The sequence below is a fragment of the Chiloscyllium punctatum genome, chromosome 15 (assembly GCF_047496795.1).
Source record: "Chiloscyllium punctatum isolate Juve2018m chromosome 15, sChiPun1.3, whole genome shotgun sequence".
Classification (NCBI taxonomy): Eukaryota; Metazoa; Chordata; class Chondrichthyes; order Orectolobiformes; family Hemiscylliidae; genus Chiloscyllium; species Chiloscyllium punctatum.
In genome coordinates, this window is record NC_092753.1 from 85,323,201 (window position 1) to 85,342,745 (window position 19,545).

The following is a 19,545-nucleotide window of genomic DNA, read 5'->3' on the forward strand; positions in this document are numbered from 1 at the left end:
CGGGTGTCTCGGAGATGTTCCCTAAAGCGCTCTGCTAGGAGGCGCCCAGTCTCCCCAATGTAGAGGAGACCACATTGGGAGCAATGGATACAATAAATGATATTAGTGGATGTGCAAGTAAAACTTTGATGGATGTGGAAGGCTCCTTTAGGGCCTCGGATAGAGGTGAGGGAGGAGGTGTGGGCGCAGGTTATACAGTTCCTGCGGTGGCAGGGGAAAGTGCCAGGATTGGAGGGTGGGTTGTTTGGGGGTGTGGACCTGACCAGGTAGTCGCGGAGGGAACGCTCTTTACGGAAGGCGAAAAGGGGTGGGGAGGGAAATATATCCCTGGTAGTGGGGTTTGCCCGAAACGTCGATTTCGAAGCTACTTGGATGCTGCCTGAACTGCTGTGCTCTTCCAGCACCACTAATCCAGAATCTGGTTTCCAGCATCTGCAGTCATTGTTTTTACCAAAGTCAAATGATCGCCACTCCCAGCATGAGATTGACGGTGGGTGAGATTGGCTGGAGGGCATCACGACTGTCCCCCGTGATCAATACGGAACTCATACTAGAGCAGCAAATTGCAATGAACAGGAATGCAGGAAATAAATCCAAGTGGTTCCAACCTTTAGGAACAAATTACTGCAGATGCTGGAGATCACAGAGGGTCAGACAAGTATTAACGGCGAGAGAGCAAGCTAATGTTTCTGATGAAGAGTCAACTGGACTCCAGACGTTAGCTAGAATCTATCTTCACGGATTCTGTCTGACCCCCAGTGATCTCCAGCATTTATTGCATTCAGGACGGTTCCAAGCTTTAACCTTTTTAAAGCCATATTCTAGATCAGCAAGTGAGGTGGAGCAAGTTAGGTGTGGGGCCTCCACTGCGTGAAACAAAGGCCAAATGATTAAAGGCTGATGACTATTGGACATTAGATTCAAAAGGAAAACGAGTGTATCCTGTCCAAGTTCTGCCTGTAGGAGGTAAAATTAGATGAGGTAAGTATTGCACTACACACACACACACACCGACACAGGTACACACAGACGCGCACACAGACACCCACACACACCCTTATAGATACACACACTCCCACACTCACACATGCACCCCCTCACAGACTTAAGACACTCTGCACTCACTACACACACACACACATACACACACACTTTCTCACACTCATAACCCCCCACCCCAGACAGACACACACACAGACAAAGACCCACATGCACACATATATTTTGTGTGGTGAATTTGTACTTGCAGAGTTACATTGCACTTTGCTCAAAAACTGCATACATTCATGTAGAACTCTGAGCTCAAAAACTGCATGAATTTATGTAAAACTCTGTTATCTCACTTTTTAGATTAGAATCAATCTAAACATCAGGTCATAGACAGAGAACTCCAGGGGGCTAACACCTTCAACATATTGTCTAGCTATCACCATTGTTAACAGCTAACCCGAGAATGCAACTTTAAAAAAAGGTTTTGTGCTTTACACATGAAAGAAGTGAAACTATCACTGTATTCTAACAGATGAAAGGCTTACCACACAATCAATTTTTCAATGTATAATTTCAGTTACATCACACTGTAAATTTTTGCTATAAATTCTGTGTTACGATCGAGCCCTCCACTATCACCTGATGAAGAAGCGTTGCTCCGAAAGCTAGTGTGCTTCCAATTAAACCTGTTGGATTATGAAGGGCTTTTGCCCGAAATGTCGATTTCGCTGCTCGTTGGATGCTGCCTGAACTGCTGTGCTCTTCCAGCACCACTAATCCTGTTGGACTATAACCTGGTGTTGTGTGATTTTTAACTTTGTACACCCCAGTCCAACTCAAAATCATGAGGTAAATATGACAGCGTTGTTAAAGGAAGTAACTGGAGAAACTCAGCAGGTCTAACTGTAGACTCTGACTTCCAGCATCTGCAGCCTTTACTGTCTCAAACTCAGCAGATCTGGCAGCATCTGTGGACAGAAAGCAGTTTCAGATCCAATTACCCTTCTTCAGAATTAAATCATTGGATTTTACAGTACAGAAGGAGGCTGTTTGGTCCATTGTGTCTGTACAGGCTTCCAAAATAATTATCTCGCTAGTTCCATTCTCCAGCCCCATTTCTGCAGCCGTCTAAATTCATCACTTTTAAATATTCCGTAAATTATATCTATCTGCAAAATCACAAGTTGCAAATTCACCTATCCGCACTAAAAAATAAGTAACAACAAAGATCAACATCCATAGGCAAACTATCCACGATATTTTAAAGCTACTTTTAAACGAGCTTTTCAAACTCTCAAATTTCATCATTCAAATGGATTCTCAGCAACAGAAGCCTCACAGGCACAGAGGAATAACTGTACTGTCTCTTTTTTGAATCCTCTTATAGATCCACCTTCACTAGTCTCCAGACAGCACATTCCAAAGCCCCAACAACTCTCTAAGTGAAGAATCTTGATTTGTGTGGAGATGTTTGTCTGTTACACTCAGTGTCTCTGTCTGCTGGACTGACGACTTCCAGAGCCTTATCAACATTGATGCTACACTCTGTTGTAGCATCCTTTATCTTCTTCACTGGGAGTACTGCCCTTGACAGCATGTTTCCCTTGCTTGTATATCACACAGATTGGTTCTCTGGAACTGCAGTCATATTCTTTGCAGACACTTTAGAACAGACAGTAGGGGCTGGGGTATATGCATTGAAGCATTTTGTCATTGAACCCACTATCGTATTGTGCCTTTCAAGTAGGCATTATGAAAATATTCAAAGTCAACAGCCAGGCATCCTTTCTCAATCTGACCGCTAGCATTGTTCCTTTTGGTTAACAACATGGTTAAGATAATTCAAAGGGTAGTGAAGAGTCAGTTGCATATCCGCAGATCTGGAGTCACGTGTAGGTCACACCAAGTAAGAATAGCAGATTTCTTTCTGTATTGGTGAATTAGATGGTTATTTTTGAATGACAATATGATGATACTTGTCATAGTCACTATGACTGCCTTTCAATTTCAAATTTATTAATTGCATTCAAATAACACCAACCAATATTGTGGAATAAGAAACTCATGTCCTATTGTCCTGAGACTCTGGGTTTGGTTAGTTCAGTTGGCTGAATGGCTGGCTTGTGATGTAGAGTCAATGCTAACAGTATAGATTCAATTCCCACACTTACTGAGGTTACCATGAAGGGGTCACCTTCTTTTGAGGGTGGTTTAACCTGCAGGTTAAACCACCACCAGTCACCTCTCTTGAATGAGAGAGGAGGACAATGATGACTTTACCCTTTGAGCTGACAGCCAATCACCAGCTCCTGTCAAGTTTCTCGAGCAGCTGGATCAAGGAAGTTAGAGAATAGAATAGAATATCCTTTATTGATGCATGTACTCCAGTACAAAAGTACTGTGAAAAGCTTTTACAATGGCTGCCTTTAATGACGCCATCTCAGGTACAAATCTTATAATAAAAAAAAGTGTTGTTACAGATTTTTAAAAAAGATTAGCATGAAACCGTGAAAAAGTCCAGAATGGTAATAAGTGACCACCAGTACGTCAGTTCCAGTCTGTGCCTGCATTCCCCAGAGCACGAGGCCATGGGGTTCCACATGCCAGCCTCCATCCAGGACTCACTCCGCCACTGCTTGGCCCACGAACTCCACTCCTCAACTCCACTCTCCAGGTGAGGGCAGCCAGGTGGGGGGGGGGTGAGGTGGGGGGGAGGAGCGTGGAGAACAGAAAAGCTCCAAAGAGAAGACAAAATAGGGAAAGGGACTGGTGAGTAGAGGAGCCCTGACTGGAGCATCCTACTCTGCCGCCATCTTGGATCTGGTACCGTTAAATGTTTCAGCTGAAACAACATTGTGTCGGTTCAGTGATTGAACAGGAATTGTATGTGGATGTCATTATTTGGATGGAAGACTCTGTGGATTTGGGAACTGGGTTCCTCAAATTACAGACTCTTTCTTTCGTTGTGCTTAGTTCTTGCCAACACTTCCCAGCCCTTGTGATGACAAAATAGGTATTTCACCAGGAAGGGTAAAACTCAACCCCAATTTCAAACATGGCTCCTGAGCCACTGAAGGCCCAGGGGGCAGTGGGACATTGGCAATCTTGTTGCTGCTGCCTCTTTATTGGTCACCACTAGATTTAATTGAGTAGCCCTCCTGAGATGGCTCCCCCATTTATCACCAGCTCTCCCCTCTTCCTAGCTATCGCACCTTATGTTTAATAAAATCCCAATCCCACCCAAATTCAATAAGAACAGAGTTTTGGAGGAATGAAAAGTCCATGCCTTTGTCTGAAACAAAGTTAAAAATCACACAACACCTGGTTATAGTCCAACAGGTTTATTTGGATGCACTAGCTTTCGGAGCGCTGCTCCTTCATTAGGTGATTGTGAAGAATAAGATTGTAAGACACAGAATTTATAGTAAAAGATTGCAGTGTGATATAACTGAAATTATATATTGAAAAAGACCTGGATTTTTGTTAAGTCTCGCATTTTTTAGAATGACAGTTCTTTCATAAGTAAATCGCACAACTTTTTTTAAAAGTTACATTCCCAAGTGCACTTTAACAATTGTTGTCATGTCAGCCCAGATAAGGTATTGAAGGTGTTAACTCACTGTGAGGCTGTCTGTGCCACAATGGTCTCATCTAAAATCTAGATTCTAACCTAAAAAAACAGATTTACATAATCTTACCTGGATTCATGCAGTTTTTGCGCAAAGTAAAATGTTATTCTGCAAGTACAAATTCACCCCACAAATCTTTATGTATGTATGCATGTGGGTTTGTGTGTGTGTGTGTTGGGGGGGGTGTTGTAGGTTATGAGTGTCTGTGAGAGGGTGTGTGTATGTGTGTGAGTGTGAGTATAAAGGGGTTTAAGTCTGTGAGAGGGAGTGTATGTGTGAGTGTATGAGAGAGGGTCTGTGTGTGTGTGTAGGTGTGTGCGTGTGTCTGTGTGTGCATCCGTCTGTCTGTGTGTGTGTATAGTGCAATGGGGTCATTTGTAGTGTGACATGAACTCAAGGTTTAGTCTGAAACCTGATTGTGTACATCTGAAACTTCCATCCAAGAGCTTTTGGTATCCAAATAAAACACAAACAAACATTCATTAGTACGATCAAGTCTACCATACCCCCATATTGAGCCAATGCTTCAGTTCCAAGCGTTCCCCTTCCTCTCTTACCATCCGTACCAATAAAAAGCATCGACAACACGACATGTAAATCACCTGGTTTGACCTGAGGAGCCTCAAAACCACACTGTGAGGTCTGTCAAAAGCAAAAAATGTATCTGATTATTGTTAGGTATGAAAATATCAGTACGAATGATGATTACTTCCATATCTGTAAAAATGAACGTCATCTATTGTTAACCCCAATTAAGAACAGGTTGTCCGTCAGTGAGAAACCACACTACAGATAGTCAAGGAACTACGTGTATGGTGACTCTTTCCATTGTCCACATGCTGATTATACGGTCAATGCTGATATTACTACAGACACTTTTCTTTTCTCCTTATATACCAGTAACTTTGGCACTTTCTCATGTGTGCAGAACTTTAATTTCTAAGAAGGAGGCTCTGCACAAATGATTAAGACGAAAACAAGATATCTCACGCACAACAGTGTGGGTTTTTCACATTTTGACTGGATCTTGACTCTCTCTGTGTAATACAAGCTTGCAATATCATTGAAACTCTGGCTTTCTACTGCATCATCCTTCCGCCTCTACTTATAAATGATACTCCATGTATAAAGATAGGCCTTAACATTTTATCCTTTTAATATAAACAATAGTGAAGATGAACAAGAAAGCAGAATGATCTCGGTCAACTGAACAGGGTGCAATTTGGAATGCTTCTCAATTTTCGATAAAACTCAATAAAACTTGGACAGGTGATCATGAGCTTGTGCCAGCCGCTGCTGTCTACTTCTGAGGGTCTTCCTTTTGTCAGCCACATCTATCTCTTCATGCAGATATTCATCAATTTGATCCTTCTGTATCAGTTGAAGCATCTCAATCTGCAGCTTGGCGGCAAACTCTTGGAGGATGTAATAACTTATTATCAGAGGGATCTGGTTAGCCAATCGTTCAGTTGCAATCTGAGGAAGAAGAACAGAAGTAAAACATGAATTTCCTTCCAAGTTAATGCCTGACAATGTTCCAGCTTCATATGGACTGGCACGCTATGTACACTGCCTTGCAGAGTTGCTGAGTATATAGGTGTCATATACTGCTGTCACTGTGTATCAACAGTGACTTGAGAGAAAGTTGTTTGGGCTTAGGACACCAGCCTGATGGAGCACTGGTGGCATTGTACTAGGACTTAGATGAAATGACTCCCAATTTGTACAATTGTGTTAGTCGAAAAGTGTGGCGGTAGAAAAACACAGCAAGTCATGCAGCATCCAAGAAGCAGGAGAATCGATGTTTCGGGCATAAGCCGTTCATAAGGAATGTGGGAGCGGGAGGAAGAGATAAATAGGAAGCTGGGGATGGGGGTAAGGTACTGGGAAGGTGATAGATAAATGGAGGTGGGGGGTGATGGTGATAGGTCAGAGGGGAGGGTGGAGCAGATAGGTGGGAAGGAAGATGGACAGGTAGGTCAAGTCAAGAGAGCGGTGCTGAGTTGGAGGGTTGGATCTGGGATAAGGTGACGGGGAGGGAAGATGAGGAAACTGGTGAAGTTGACATTGATCCAGTGTGGTTGGAGGGTCCCAAAGTGGAAGATGAGGTGTTCTTCCTCCAGGCATCAGGTGGCTTAGATTTGGAGGTGGGGGTGGCCCAGAACTTGCATGTCCTTGGTGGAGTGGGAGGGGGAGTTGAAGTGGTCAGCCACAGGGCGGTAGGTTGTATGGTGTGTGCATCCCAGAGATGTTCCCTGAAATGTTTTGCGAGTTGGCGTCCTGTCTCCCCAATGTAGAAGAGACCACATCAAGATCAACAGATACAGTCAATGAGGTGTTTGGATGTGCAGGAAAATCTCTGCCAGATGTGGATGGATCCTTTGGGGCCTTGGATGGAGGTGGGGTGTAGATCCTTGGGGCCTTGTGTCAGGTATGATTCCAACTTTCTGCTGATTGTATTACTTAACCTGACTTCCCTTAGTGTCAAAGAGTCATACAGCACAGAAACAGACCCTTCAGTCCAATCAGTGCAGGCTGAACATAATTCCAAACTAGTCCCACGTGTCTGCACGTGGCCCATATCCCTCTAAGCATTTCTTATTCATGGACTTTTCTGAATGTCATTTTAACATTGTAACTTTACCCACATCCACTACTTCCTCTGGAAGCTCATTTTGCGCAGGAACCACTCTCATGTCTTTTATAAACCTTTCTCCTCTCAACTTAAAAAATACGCACCCAAGTCTTGAAATCCCCCACCCTCGGGAAAAGACACCTGCCATTCACCTTATCTATACCCTTCATTATTTTATAAACTTCAATAAGGTCATCCTGCTCTCAACCTCCTACATTCCAGTGAGAAATGCAAACTTCAAAGAATTGTGTACCTGTCTCTGTGTTCTAAGATCCTAGTGAATTATCTAAATTACTTCTCCACTCTGTATCCTCACTATGTTGATTGCAAGACTTGTTTCACTGCCTCTGACTGTCTCTCATTACTACCCAGGACTACAAAGATGTTGAACTCATTACTTTCCTTCATCCTTTCTTCCAATAACTGATTAGCCTCTTGCCTCTAAAATCTAGTATCCATCAACCAGTTATTACTGACTTGCCACAATTGATCCAATCTTGGAAGCATCCGGTGCTCACGGGTCTTCAGAATGTCAACTCAGTTCTCAATTGTTACACTATTCCCAAGAAACATCATGCTGAGCTTAAGAACACTGAAATTTGACGTACAAACATTACCAATGATTTATTAATTACTGTATTGGAACATTCTTGAGATATTCAACATGTAAGAGAAGGAAGAATCTTTTCACAAAAGAAAAGCTGCCATCACAGATTGTGATGTGCTGTTACATAGCTTGCAATCTAATATTCTTCTTCCAAGGCTGTTTCTAATAAAATCTATTTCATTGGCCACTCAGCAAATTGGTGTCGACATTGTTCTGCTTTGCATGAAACAGCTTCAACACATCAGTTACCTCTACTAATCGCATATCAATTAGGAGTTAAATGGACACAATCTCTCCATTCTTCCTGTTTTAATTTTCTACAATCTACACAAATATCTATTTAAACCCATTCAGAAGGGGATCTGAACCTACCGCGTAGTATATTTTCAGATGAGTTGTCATTTCATGAATTGTTGCACCGTTGTTAGGCAGAGATGGATTGACAAAATCAAAGTTCTTTGCACTTGAACGTTTGTCATCCCTGTGTGAACCTTCTTCAGATTTAGACTTCACTTTCGTGAGCTTCTGACCATAGATACTGTCTTGGGAATACACCACATTTTCAATTTTGAATTGAATTTGCAGCTGTGTTTCAGCCAGGCTCTCTTGTTGCTTCTTTAGGTCTTCAATCCTTATCTAGTGACAAAATATGAACACCGTGATTCTTCGTTCCAGATTTAATATATTCATTCATCTCAATTTTGTCTCTAATTGGTCAGGATAATGTGTCTGCTCAACAGAATAGTACTGAGGATGAAGTAATTAAATTATGAGGCAAGAATGAATTGACTAACATTTTATAACTTTGAGTGCAGAAATAATAGAGCAATGGTAATTGGGGTGATTATGATAACTAACTGTTTTGTAGGGAGAGACCAATGGTTGTAGTGAGGAAATCCTAAGTAAAAAGGCATCATTTTAATGGTAAATGCTGTTAACAGACAAATCAGCCACATTCTAATTGGACGGGAGTACAGACTCTAAGGGCTGAATTAACTATTCCTGTTGCTATGGGCAGAATTTCATGAAGCCCCACCAATGGATTTATAGATTGGGAGAACATCCTTGATGGATGTTGAATTCCAGTCCAAGTTCTGATTCTCAATGGTTGAAGTGTTTCAACATTAACTGTTTAAACTAAGCCAATGTCTAATTGAGCTGACCTGGGTTAAATTCAAAAGCGTCATAGTGTAGAGGATGTGGCTGTAATTGCGAACTCTTGGTTAAGGGGTCATGGGTTGCATTCAGTAGTTTGTAGTGTCAGGAGCTGGGATGATTAAGCCTCTTTGTAATGTCATTGAATTCATCACAGGGAAAAAACCTCAGCAAATGTTAGTCCAGGGAAGTGTACACTTGGGGTATGCTGTAAATTCAATCCTAACAGTGAAATAGCATGAAGGTTCATTCATTAAAAGGAGAAGAACGTATATGGAATCATCTCTCATCAAGATTGACATGAGGACAAATTGGTTTGCTCAGTAACATAATCCGAATGCAACAGTTAATTGTGTGTTGGAGGCAGTTTCAACAGTAAATCTCAAATGGAGATTTGAAACAGATTTTCAAAAAGTCCCTTGTGGAAACAGCAAGGAGGTGGGACTCAATGGATAGCTCAATCCAAGAGTTAGCACATACTTTGTTGAATGAATGCACTCCTTATAAGTTGCTCAGCTGCTTTGGTGTATTTCAGCATAATTCGAGTCACGACATCATGTGACTCATAGAATCCCAACAGTGTGGAAGCAGACCATTTGAACCATCAAGTCCAAGCCAATCCTCCAAAGAGCATCCCACCCACAGCCACCCCCTACCCTATCCCTGTAACCCTGCATTTTCCCATGGCTAATCTACTTAACCTGCACATCTCTTGTCACTATTGACAATTTAACATGGCCAATCCACATCTTTGCACAATGGGAGGAGACCGGTGCACCCAGAGGAAACCTACGCAGACACAGGGACAACCTGCAAACTCCACACAGATGGTCACCCAAGGGTGGAAGTCTAGATTAGAGTGGCGCTGGAAAAGCCCAGCAGGTCAGGCAGCATCCGAGGAGAAGGCAAATCGATGTTTCGGGCAAAAGCCCTTCATCAGGAATGAGATGAAAGGTTTTTGCCCGAAATATCGATTTTCTTGCTCCTCAGATGCTGCCTGACCTGCTGTGCTTTTCCAGCACCACTCTAATCTAGACTCTGATGTCCAGCATCTGCAGTCCTCACTTTCACCCAAGGGTGGAATCAAACAGGGTCCATGGTCATCGTGAGACAGCAGTGCTACTGACTGAAACACTGTGCCACCCATCTAAGGAAATGAAAAAACATATTTACTCAATATCTTTCAATAAACGTTCCATCCTACAAATGGGCATCCTGCTAATATTAGATTTGCTGTTCTAGATGGTGCTAAATGTCAACGTATCCATAAGCATCCATAATTGTCAACAACAGCATGAAAAGCTGCCTTATGCTCTTCCTGCAAGTGATAACTGATGAAAATGTGTCGATAACATAGATGCCTGAAAATAGTGATGATATTAACATGTGAAGACTTGACTGATTCAGATGCCACTGTTATGTATGTTTCCTATACCAAGATATGAAACAATTTATTTTAAATAATAAATTCTACAATCGACTTCCTCAACCCAAATTCTCTGATGCTTCCTGAGGTAACATGTACTCTTATAGTCTTGTAAAATAGTTTTGCAGGTGAACAGCAATAACTTTTAACCTATGAACTAATATCTACATTGTACCTTGGCAGCTCTCATTAGATTAGGGAGTCCCTTGAAATTGTAGAAAGCGACATCTGTAAAAGCCTCGCGCACAATTTCTATAAGTGAAAGTGGGAAAGAAAGTCAGGAACATAATTACAACAGTAATCAAAAATGCTTAAGATTGACGTGAATGCACAGGATTAACAATGAGGTAGAAAGATCAGTCATAACCTGACTGTCCACAACTGACCATCGAGGATCATCATCAGTGATCTACCCTCTATCAGAGGCCAAGAACAGTGATGTTCTCTCAGCTTTCATCCTTGTCTCCTCAAGTACAGAAGCAGAATGTGTCAAAATACTGCAAAATCTGGACGACATTCATTCTTGGTGTAAACACGGATGCCCTAGCATAACTGAAGTCAACAGGATTCAGGGGGAAAATCTCCTCTAGTTTCAGTCATACCTCACAAAAGATGACAGTTGTAGTCATTGATTGTCAATCATCTCAGTTTCACTGCAGAGGTTCCTCAGGGTAGTGTTGTAGCTGAAGAACTCAAGTCAAATTTCTGAGGAGGTTGAGTTTTGAGTAAGGGTCATTCGACCGGAAACGCTAACTCTGATTTCTCCCCCACAGATGATTGCAGACCTGCTGCACTGTTCCAGCATTTTCAGAAACTTAAGAAGTGACTTCAGAAATCACCGGTGCTGCTATTTGCTGGGTTTAAGTAGATAGGGCAGGGGTGGTGCCTGGAAGTCATTGGCTGAAAGTGGAAGGAAGGATGACCACAAACATAAGACCATAGACATTGGAGCAGAAATTAGGCCATTTGACCCAACGAGTCTGCTCCACCATTCAATCATGGCTGAAAGGTTTGTCCAATCTCATTTTCTCGCTTTCTCCCCGTACCCTTTGATCCCCTCAGCAATCAAGACCGTATCCGTCTCTGTTTTATTTATACTCAATGACCATCAAGCAGTATTTGCTTGATGCAGCTGAGAGGTACTGGAGTTTACAAACAGTTAGTGCCATCCTAGGGAAGCTAACCATCTTCAAAAGAAATGGAAACTTATCTGTACAGCCTCAGGATTCTAATGGAGGGAGATTTCAGGAGAAGCGAGTGAACGCCCAGTCGATGATGGAATGGCTTGTGAATGCTAGGTCTTTAAAAGTGTGGACTTGTAAACTTGGTTGTTTTATTTTTCTAATGTTGTACGGTAAGTTTTATTTATTTATTCAAAACAGTGGAGAACTGTAACTTTATTGTCTAAGGAAGCAAATGTCCTCAGTGACATTTCAACATAAATGCAACAATCTCATCTGAGATCGAAAGGGAAAATAAACAGGACAGGCAATAGGAAGGACTGATAAGCAGCCTAGGTTTACTCTAAAAACAAGTATGTTTTAACAGTGAGAGCTGTGGACGTGTAATGGTGTAACTGATTGGATAATGTAGCCATGTATGTTATTTTGCACTCAATTGGATAATAGAGTCATTTGTACTAATCTGGAATCTGAACTTTCCAAATCCCCCTGGGTCAAGATAGGAGTAAGTGAAGTGTAACATTTTTATTAGAAATTATTTGCCAAAATAGTCAATTGGAAGGTTGTTATCTGTAAAACTGGTATCAAAACCTTTGTTCTTATGATAGAGATTTGAGTTGTCTGCCATTTTTGGAGATGTACAACTCCCAAGCATATATGAATAAATAATTAAAGAAAGAAATTTGAGTGTCATCTGGTCTAAGAGGAAATAAAGGGTTTATACTCACCCTTACGGTGATCATAAAACAGAATCAAACTAAGTCAGATTCTCAGCCCTCATGGCTCAAACAGAGTGCTCGTTGATACTAGTCTTCCCAGGGTATCAGCCTTCTCAATAGCAAATAGTACCTTTAACCTGTGTCATACATGACCCGGTATTGCTTCAACATATATTCCTGCTCTGACATTGCAACATCGCTAGTGATGTCATAGAAAACTGAAATGCCCTTTACACAAGGACTGAAAGAAACTCTGAGGAAATTATGAAATTACTCAAGGAAAGAGATTCACCAGAATGATATCTCTCCTCCCTTATGGCCAAATTAGTGGAACCATTAATCAAGGCCAGGGAGCATATGAGCAGTTTACACCCTTTGATTAGTGACTGGAGTGGAGAAGGACCTAAAGGACATAAGATAAATTTAAGGTAAGAATAGGATAACAAAGAGAAAAGGGAATAAGTCATTCTGGTGAAGACGAAAGATTCAATACGTAGCGAAGAATGATTTGGATTTCATTCTTTGATGAATAATGTTTCAGTTGACTCACCGGTAACGTTCTTTAATGTCTGAATGGCAGGTTGTCGCAGTTTAACAATCTGCTGCTTCACTATTGACTCAAACGTTTTGTAATTGATGAACCCAGGCAACTCCCGTCCACGGTAGGCCTTCTCATATTCCATCACCTTATCACACATCACCTCATAGACTGTTATTGAAAATAAATAAATTGGAAATTGCCACATTTTTAATAGACATTTAATATTTCAATGTGTGATACTCTAGCAGCAATATACTTTGCTCTGGACAGAGGCAAGAGACTAATAATTGTGGTCACATCACAGATCATCAATCAGAAAGAAAGACATTCTTATCCTAGAGTGGATTTTATGACTTTAGACATAGAAATAGACATAGAACCAGAAGAGGCCCTTTGGCCCACGATGTTGTGCCGAGGTTTAATCCTAATGTAAAATAAAATAACTTAACCTATGCACCCCTCAGCTCACTGCCCTCCATGTGCATGTCCAGCAGTTGCGTATATGTCCCTAATGACTCGGCTTCCACTACCACAGCTGGCAACGCATTCCATGCATTCACAATTCCTCTAATGTCCCCTCTATACCTTTCTCCAAATATTTTAAATCTATGACCTCTCGTGCCAGTCAATCCTGCCTTGGAGAAAAGTCTTTGGCTATTGACTCGATCCGTGCCTCTCATTACCTTGTACACCTCGATCAGGTCTCCTCTCTTCCTCCTTCTCTCCAGAAAGAAAAGTCTGAGCTTAGTCAACCTCTCTTCATAAGGCAAGCCCTCCAGCCCAGGCAGTATCCTGGTAAACCTTCTTTGCACCCTCTCTAAAGCCTCTGTATCTTTCCTATAGTAGGGTGACTAGAACTGGACACAATATTCCAAGTGTGGTCTCACCAGGGACTTTTAGACATGTAGCAAAACCTCGCGGCTCTTAAACTCGATCCCCCTGTTAATTGAAAGCCAAAATACCATATGCTTTCTTAACAACCCTATCCAGTTGAGTGGCAACTTTGAGGGATCTATGCACTTGAACACCTAGATCTCTCTGTTCCACCACACTGCCAAGAATCCTGTCTATAATCCTATATTCAGCATTAGAGTTCAACCTTCGAAAATGCATCACTTCACATTTCTCAAGGTTGAACCCCATTTGCCATTTCTCAGCCCAGCTCTGCATCCTGTCTATGTCGCGCTGCAGCCTGCAGTAGTCCTCAATACTATTGACAGCATCTCCAACCTTTGTGTCATCGGCAAATTTACTAACCCACCCCTCAACCTCCTCATCCAAGTCATTTATAAAAACTACAAAGAGCAGAAGCCCAAGAACACAGCCCTGCGGGACCCCACTCAACACTGACCTCCAGACAGAATACTTTCCATCTACAACCACTCTGTCTTCTGTCAGCCAACTAATTCTGAATACAGACAGCCAAATCTCCCTGCATCCCATAATTCCTGACTTTATGAATGAGCCTATCATGGGGAACCTTATCAAATGTCTTGCTGAAGTCCACATACACCACATCCACTGCTTGACTTTCGTCAACCTATCTCGTCACCGCCTCAAAAAAACTCAATATGATTTGTGAGGCATGACCTGACCCACACAAAGCCATGCAGACTGCCTTTAATCACACTATGCTTTGCCAAATAGTCATAAATCCTATCCCTCAGAATTCTTTCCAAAACCTTGCTGACCACAGACGTAAGACCGAGTGGTCTGTAATTGCCAGGATTTCCCTATTACCCTTCTTGAAAAGAGGAACAACATTTGCCTCCTTCCAATCCTCCAGTAGGACTCCTGTGGAGAGTAAGGAGGCAAAGATCTTTGTCAATGGCTTAGCAACCTCCATTTTCACTTCCCAGAGCAGCCTAGAATAAATCTGGTCTGGCCCTGGGGACTTATCAATCTTAATGTTTGCCAAAATTTCCAGCACATCAACTTCATCAATCTTGATCTGTTCAAGCCTGTTTCCCAGCTCCTCAAAGTTCTCATTCACAAAAACTTCCCTTTCCTTTGTGAAAACTGAAGCAAAAAAACTCATTTAGGGCTTCCCCTATCTGCTCAGACTCTGCGCACAAGTTCCCTCCACTATCCCTGATCGGCCCTACCTTCTCCCTGAGCATTCTCTTATTCCTCACGTATGAGTAAAATGCCTTTGGGTTCTCCCTAGTCCTTCTTGCCAAGTCTTTTTCATGCCCCCTCCTGGCTCTCCTCAGTCCATTTCTGAGCTCCTTTCTAGCAAGCCTGTAATCCTTTAAAGCTGTGCTAGATCCTTGCTTCCTCCACCTTACGTAAGCTGCCTTCTTCCTTTTGACGAGAAGCTCCTGTGTTCTCGTCATCCAAGGTTCCTTAATCTTACCCCTTCTTACCTGTCTCAGAGGAACAACTCACAACAACTGCTCCTTAAACAGTCTCCACATGTCTGCTGTGCCCTTTCTATGGAACAATTGCTCCCAGTCTGTACTTCCCAACTCCTGTCTGATAGCGTCATAATTTCCTTTTCCCTAATTAAATATCTTCCCTCGGTAACTGCTCCTTTCACTCTCCAAGGCTATGCTAAATGTGAGGCAGTTGTGATCACTTTCACCAAAGTGTTCTCCCACCACGAGATCTGACATGTGTCCTGGCTCATTGCCGAGCTCCAAATCCAAAATGGCCTCTCCCCTTGTTGGCCTGTCAACATACTGAGTAAGGAAACCCTCCTGAACACACCTGTCAAAAACAGCTCCATCCAAACCATCTGCACTTAGGAGGTTCCAATCGATATTGGGAAAGTTGAAATCACTCATAACAACCACTCTGCTACATCTGCATTTTTCTAAAATCTGCCCACCTATGAGTTCTTCAATCTCTCTATTGCTATTAGGGGGCCTGCAGAAAACCCCCAATGTGGTGGCTGCTCCCTTGCTGTTCCTAACTTCCACCCATACTGACTTAGTTCAAACCTTCCTCAACAACCTTCATTTCTGTAGCTGTGCTGCACTCTCTGATTAGTAATGCTACACCCCCTCCCCTTTTGCCACCCTCCCTGTTCTTTTTAAATGTTCTAAGAACATCAAGCAACCATTTCTGCCCCCGTGAAATCCACGTCTCCGTTATAGCCACAACATCATAGTTCCAAGCACTGGTCCATGCTCTAAGTTCATCATTCTTATTTCTGACACTCCTTGCGTTAAAGCAGACATACTTTAACTAATCCCTTTGTTTCATCATGTGAGAAACCTTCCCGACAGATTCACTACATCCTGTCTCTCAGATATTTGGCTCTGATTCCCACACCCCCCTGCCAAACTAGGTTAACCCTTCCGAACTACACGAGCAAATCTCCCACCCAGGTCAATTGAGCCCCTCCAGTTCAGGTGCAACCCGTCCTTCATGTACAGGTCCCACCTTCCCCAGAAGCTATCCCAATGATCCCAAAGTGCTTCACGGGCAATTAAGAATTTTCCAAACTGAAATGGAGGGGTTGTTTCTGCTGGTTAGGGAATTGACAGCATGAGAACACAGTATCGGGGAAGGGTCCCATTATTTAGTACTATGTTGAGGAGACACTGTGAATCTAAGGAATTCTATGGAATCTTTTCATTCAAATATTGAGTGGAACCTGAACCTGCAAACATCTGGCTCAACGGCCTGAGATAAACCAAAAGGATATTCATACCACATATGTTACATTCCTGACACACCAGTAGAAATTGCAAAGGACCACAAGAATTAGGAATAGGACATCAAATCTTAGCAGGACTTATATACTTAATCATAAGGTCCTGGGTTGTATTGCTGAACAAGGAGACCTTGGAGTGCTGGTTCATAGCTCCTTGAAAGTGGAGTCGCAGATAGATAGGATAGTGAAGGTGGTGTTTGGTATGCTTTCCTTTATTGGTCAGAGTATTGAGTACAGGAGTTGGGAGGTCATGTTGTGGCTGTACAGGACATTGGTTAGGCCACTTTCGGAATATTGCGTGCAAATCTGGTCTGCTTCCTATCGGAAGGATGTTGTGAAATTTGAAAGGGTTCATAAAAGATTTACAAGGATGTTGCCAGGGTTGGCAGATTTGAGCTATAGGGAGAGGTTAATTAGGCTAGGGCTGTTTTCCCTGGAGCTTTGGAGGCTAAGGGGTAACCTTATAGAGGTTTATAAAATCATGAGGGGCATGGATAGGGTAAATAGCCAAAGTCTCTTCCCTGGGGTGGGTGAGTCAGAACGAGATGGTATAGGTTTAGGGTGAGTGGGGAAAGACATAAAACAGACCTGAGGGGCAACGTTTTCACGGAGAGGATGGCTTCCGCCTCCGAGCTTACTTTCACAATCAGGATTCCCGCCCACCTTCCGAGGACCCCTTCGCCCACCTCCAACACACTGCATCCACCTGGACACCCCCCACTGGCCTATTACCTGCCCTCGACCTCTTCATTTCCAACTGCCGCCGGGACATTAACTGCCTCAACCTGTCTACCTCCGTCCCCCACTCCAACCTCTCACCCTCACAACACGCAGCCCTCCAATCCCTCTGCTCCAATCCCAACCTCATTATCAAGCCAGCGGATAAAGGGGGTGCAGTGGTAGTCTGGCGCACTGACCTCTACACCGCTGAAGCCAAACGTCAACTCAAGGACACCTCTTCCTACTGCCCCCTTGACCATGACCCCACCCCCCATCACCAAACCATCATCTCCCAGACCATACAGAACCTCATCACCTCAGGAGATCTCCCACCCACAGCTTCCAACCTCATAGTCCGGGAACCCCGCACTGCCCGGTTCTACCTCCTTCCCAAGATCCACAAGCCTGACCACCCTGGCCGACCCATTGTCTCAGCATGCTCCTGCCCCACTGAACTCATCTCTACCTACCTCGACACTGTCCTATCCCCCCTAGTCCAGGAGCTCCCCACATACATTCGAGACACCACCCACGCCCTCCACCTCCTCCAAGACTTTCGTTTCCCTGGCCCCCAACGCCTCATCTTCACCATGGATATCCAATCCCTCTACAACTTCATCCGCCATGACCAGGGCCTCCAAGCCCTCCATTTTTTCCTCTCCAGACGTCCCCAACAGTACCCTTCCACCGACACTCTCATTCGTTTGGCCGAACTGGTCCTTACCCTTAACAATTTCTTCTTTGAATACTCCCACTTCCTCCAGACCAAAGGGGTAGCCATGGGCACACGTATGGGCCCCAGCTATGCCTGTCTCTTTGTTGGCTACGTAGAGCAGTTGATCTTCCGTAATTACACCGGCACCACTCCCCACCTCTTCCTCCACTACATTGATGACTGCATTGGCGCCACCTCGTGTTCCCGCGAGGTGGTTGAGCAATTCATCAACTTCACCAATACATTCCACCCTGACCTTAAATTTACCTGGACCTCCCCTTCCTGGACTCTCCATCTCCATTAATGACGACCGACTTGACACTGACATTTTTTACAAACCCACCGACTCCCATAGCTACCTGTATAACATCTCTTCCCACCCTACCTCTTGCAAAAATGCCATCCCGTATTACCAATTCCTCCGCCTCCGCCGGATCTGCTCCCAGGAGGACCAGTTTCACCTCAGAACACACCAGATGGCCTCCTTCTTTAGAGACCGCAATTTCCCTTCCCACGTGGTTAAAGATGCCCTCTAACGCATCTCGTCTACATCCCGCACCTCCGCCCTCAGACCCCACCCCTCCAATCATAACAAGGACAGAATGCCCCTGGTGCTCACCTTCCACCCTACCAACCTTCGCATAAACCAAATCATCCACCGACATTTCCGCCACCTCCAAACAGACCCCACCACCAGGGATATATTTCCCTCCCCACCCCTTTCCGCCTTCTGCAAAGACCGTTCCCTCCGCGACTACCTGGTCAGGTCCACACCCCCAAGCAACCCACCCTCCCATCCTGGCACTTTCCCCTGCCACCGCAGGAACTGTAAAAACCTGTGCCCACACCTCCTCTCTCCTAAAGGAGCCTTCCACATCCATCAAAGTTTTACTTGCACATCCACTAATATCATTTATTGTATCCGTTGCTCCCAATGCGGTCTCCTCTACATTGGGGAGACTGGGCGCCTCCTAGCAGAGCGCTTTAGGGAACATCTCCAGGACACCCGCACGAATCAACCACACTGCCCCGTGGCCCAACATTTCAACTCCCCCTCCCACTCTGCCGAGGACATGGAGGTCCTGGGCCTCCTTCACCGCCGCTCCCTCACCACCAGACACCTGGAGGAAGAACGCCTCATCTTCCGCCTCAGAACACTTCAACCCCAAGGCATCAATGTGGACTTCAACAGTTTCCTCATTTCCCCTTCCCCCACCTCACCCTAGTTCTAAACTTCCAGCTCAGTAACTGTCTCCATGACTTGTCTGGACTTGTCCTACCTGCCTATCTTCTTTTCCATCTATCCACTCCACCCTCTCCTCCTTGACCTATCACCTTCATCCCCTCCCCCACTCACCCATTGTACTCTATGCTACTTTCTCCCCACCCTCACCCTCCTCTAGCTTATCTCTCCACGCTTCAGGCTCACTGCCTTTATTCCTGATGAAGGGCTTTTGCCCGAAACGTTGATTTCGAAGCTACTTGGATGCTGCCTGAACTGCTGTGCTCTTCTAGCACCACTAATCCAGAATCTGGTGTGTGTATGGACTGAGCTGCCAGAGTATG

General features: G+C 43.9%; 1 protein-coding gene across 1 annotated transcript in view; it reads right to left on the minus strand.

The window, feature by feature from the left end:
- Positions 1-4,315: 4,315 nt before the first annotated feature.
- The window catches only part of LOC140486480 (interferon-induced GTP-binding protein Mx1-like), a 58,615-nt gene continuing 43,385 nt past the window's right edge, over positions 4,316-19,545 (minus strand). Inside the window, exons 11-14 of the mRNA XM_072585700.1 lie at positions 12,893-13,051; positions 10,618-10,694; positions 8,234-8,497; positions 4,316-6,095 (exon numbers count right to left, since the gene is read on the minus strand). Coding sequence (XP_072441801.1) covers positions 5,871-6,095; positions 8,234-8,497; positions 10,618-10,694; positions 12,893-13,051 — 725 coding nt within the window. The 3' untranslated portion in view covers positions 4,316-5,870. The remainder of the gene's footprint in view (positions 6,096-8,233; positions 8,498-10,617; positions 10,695-12,892; positions 13,052-19,545) is intronic.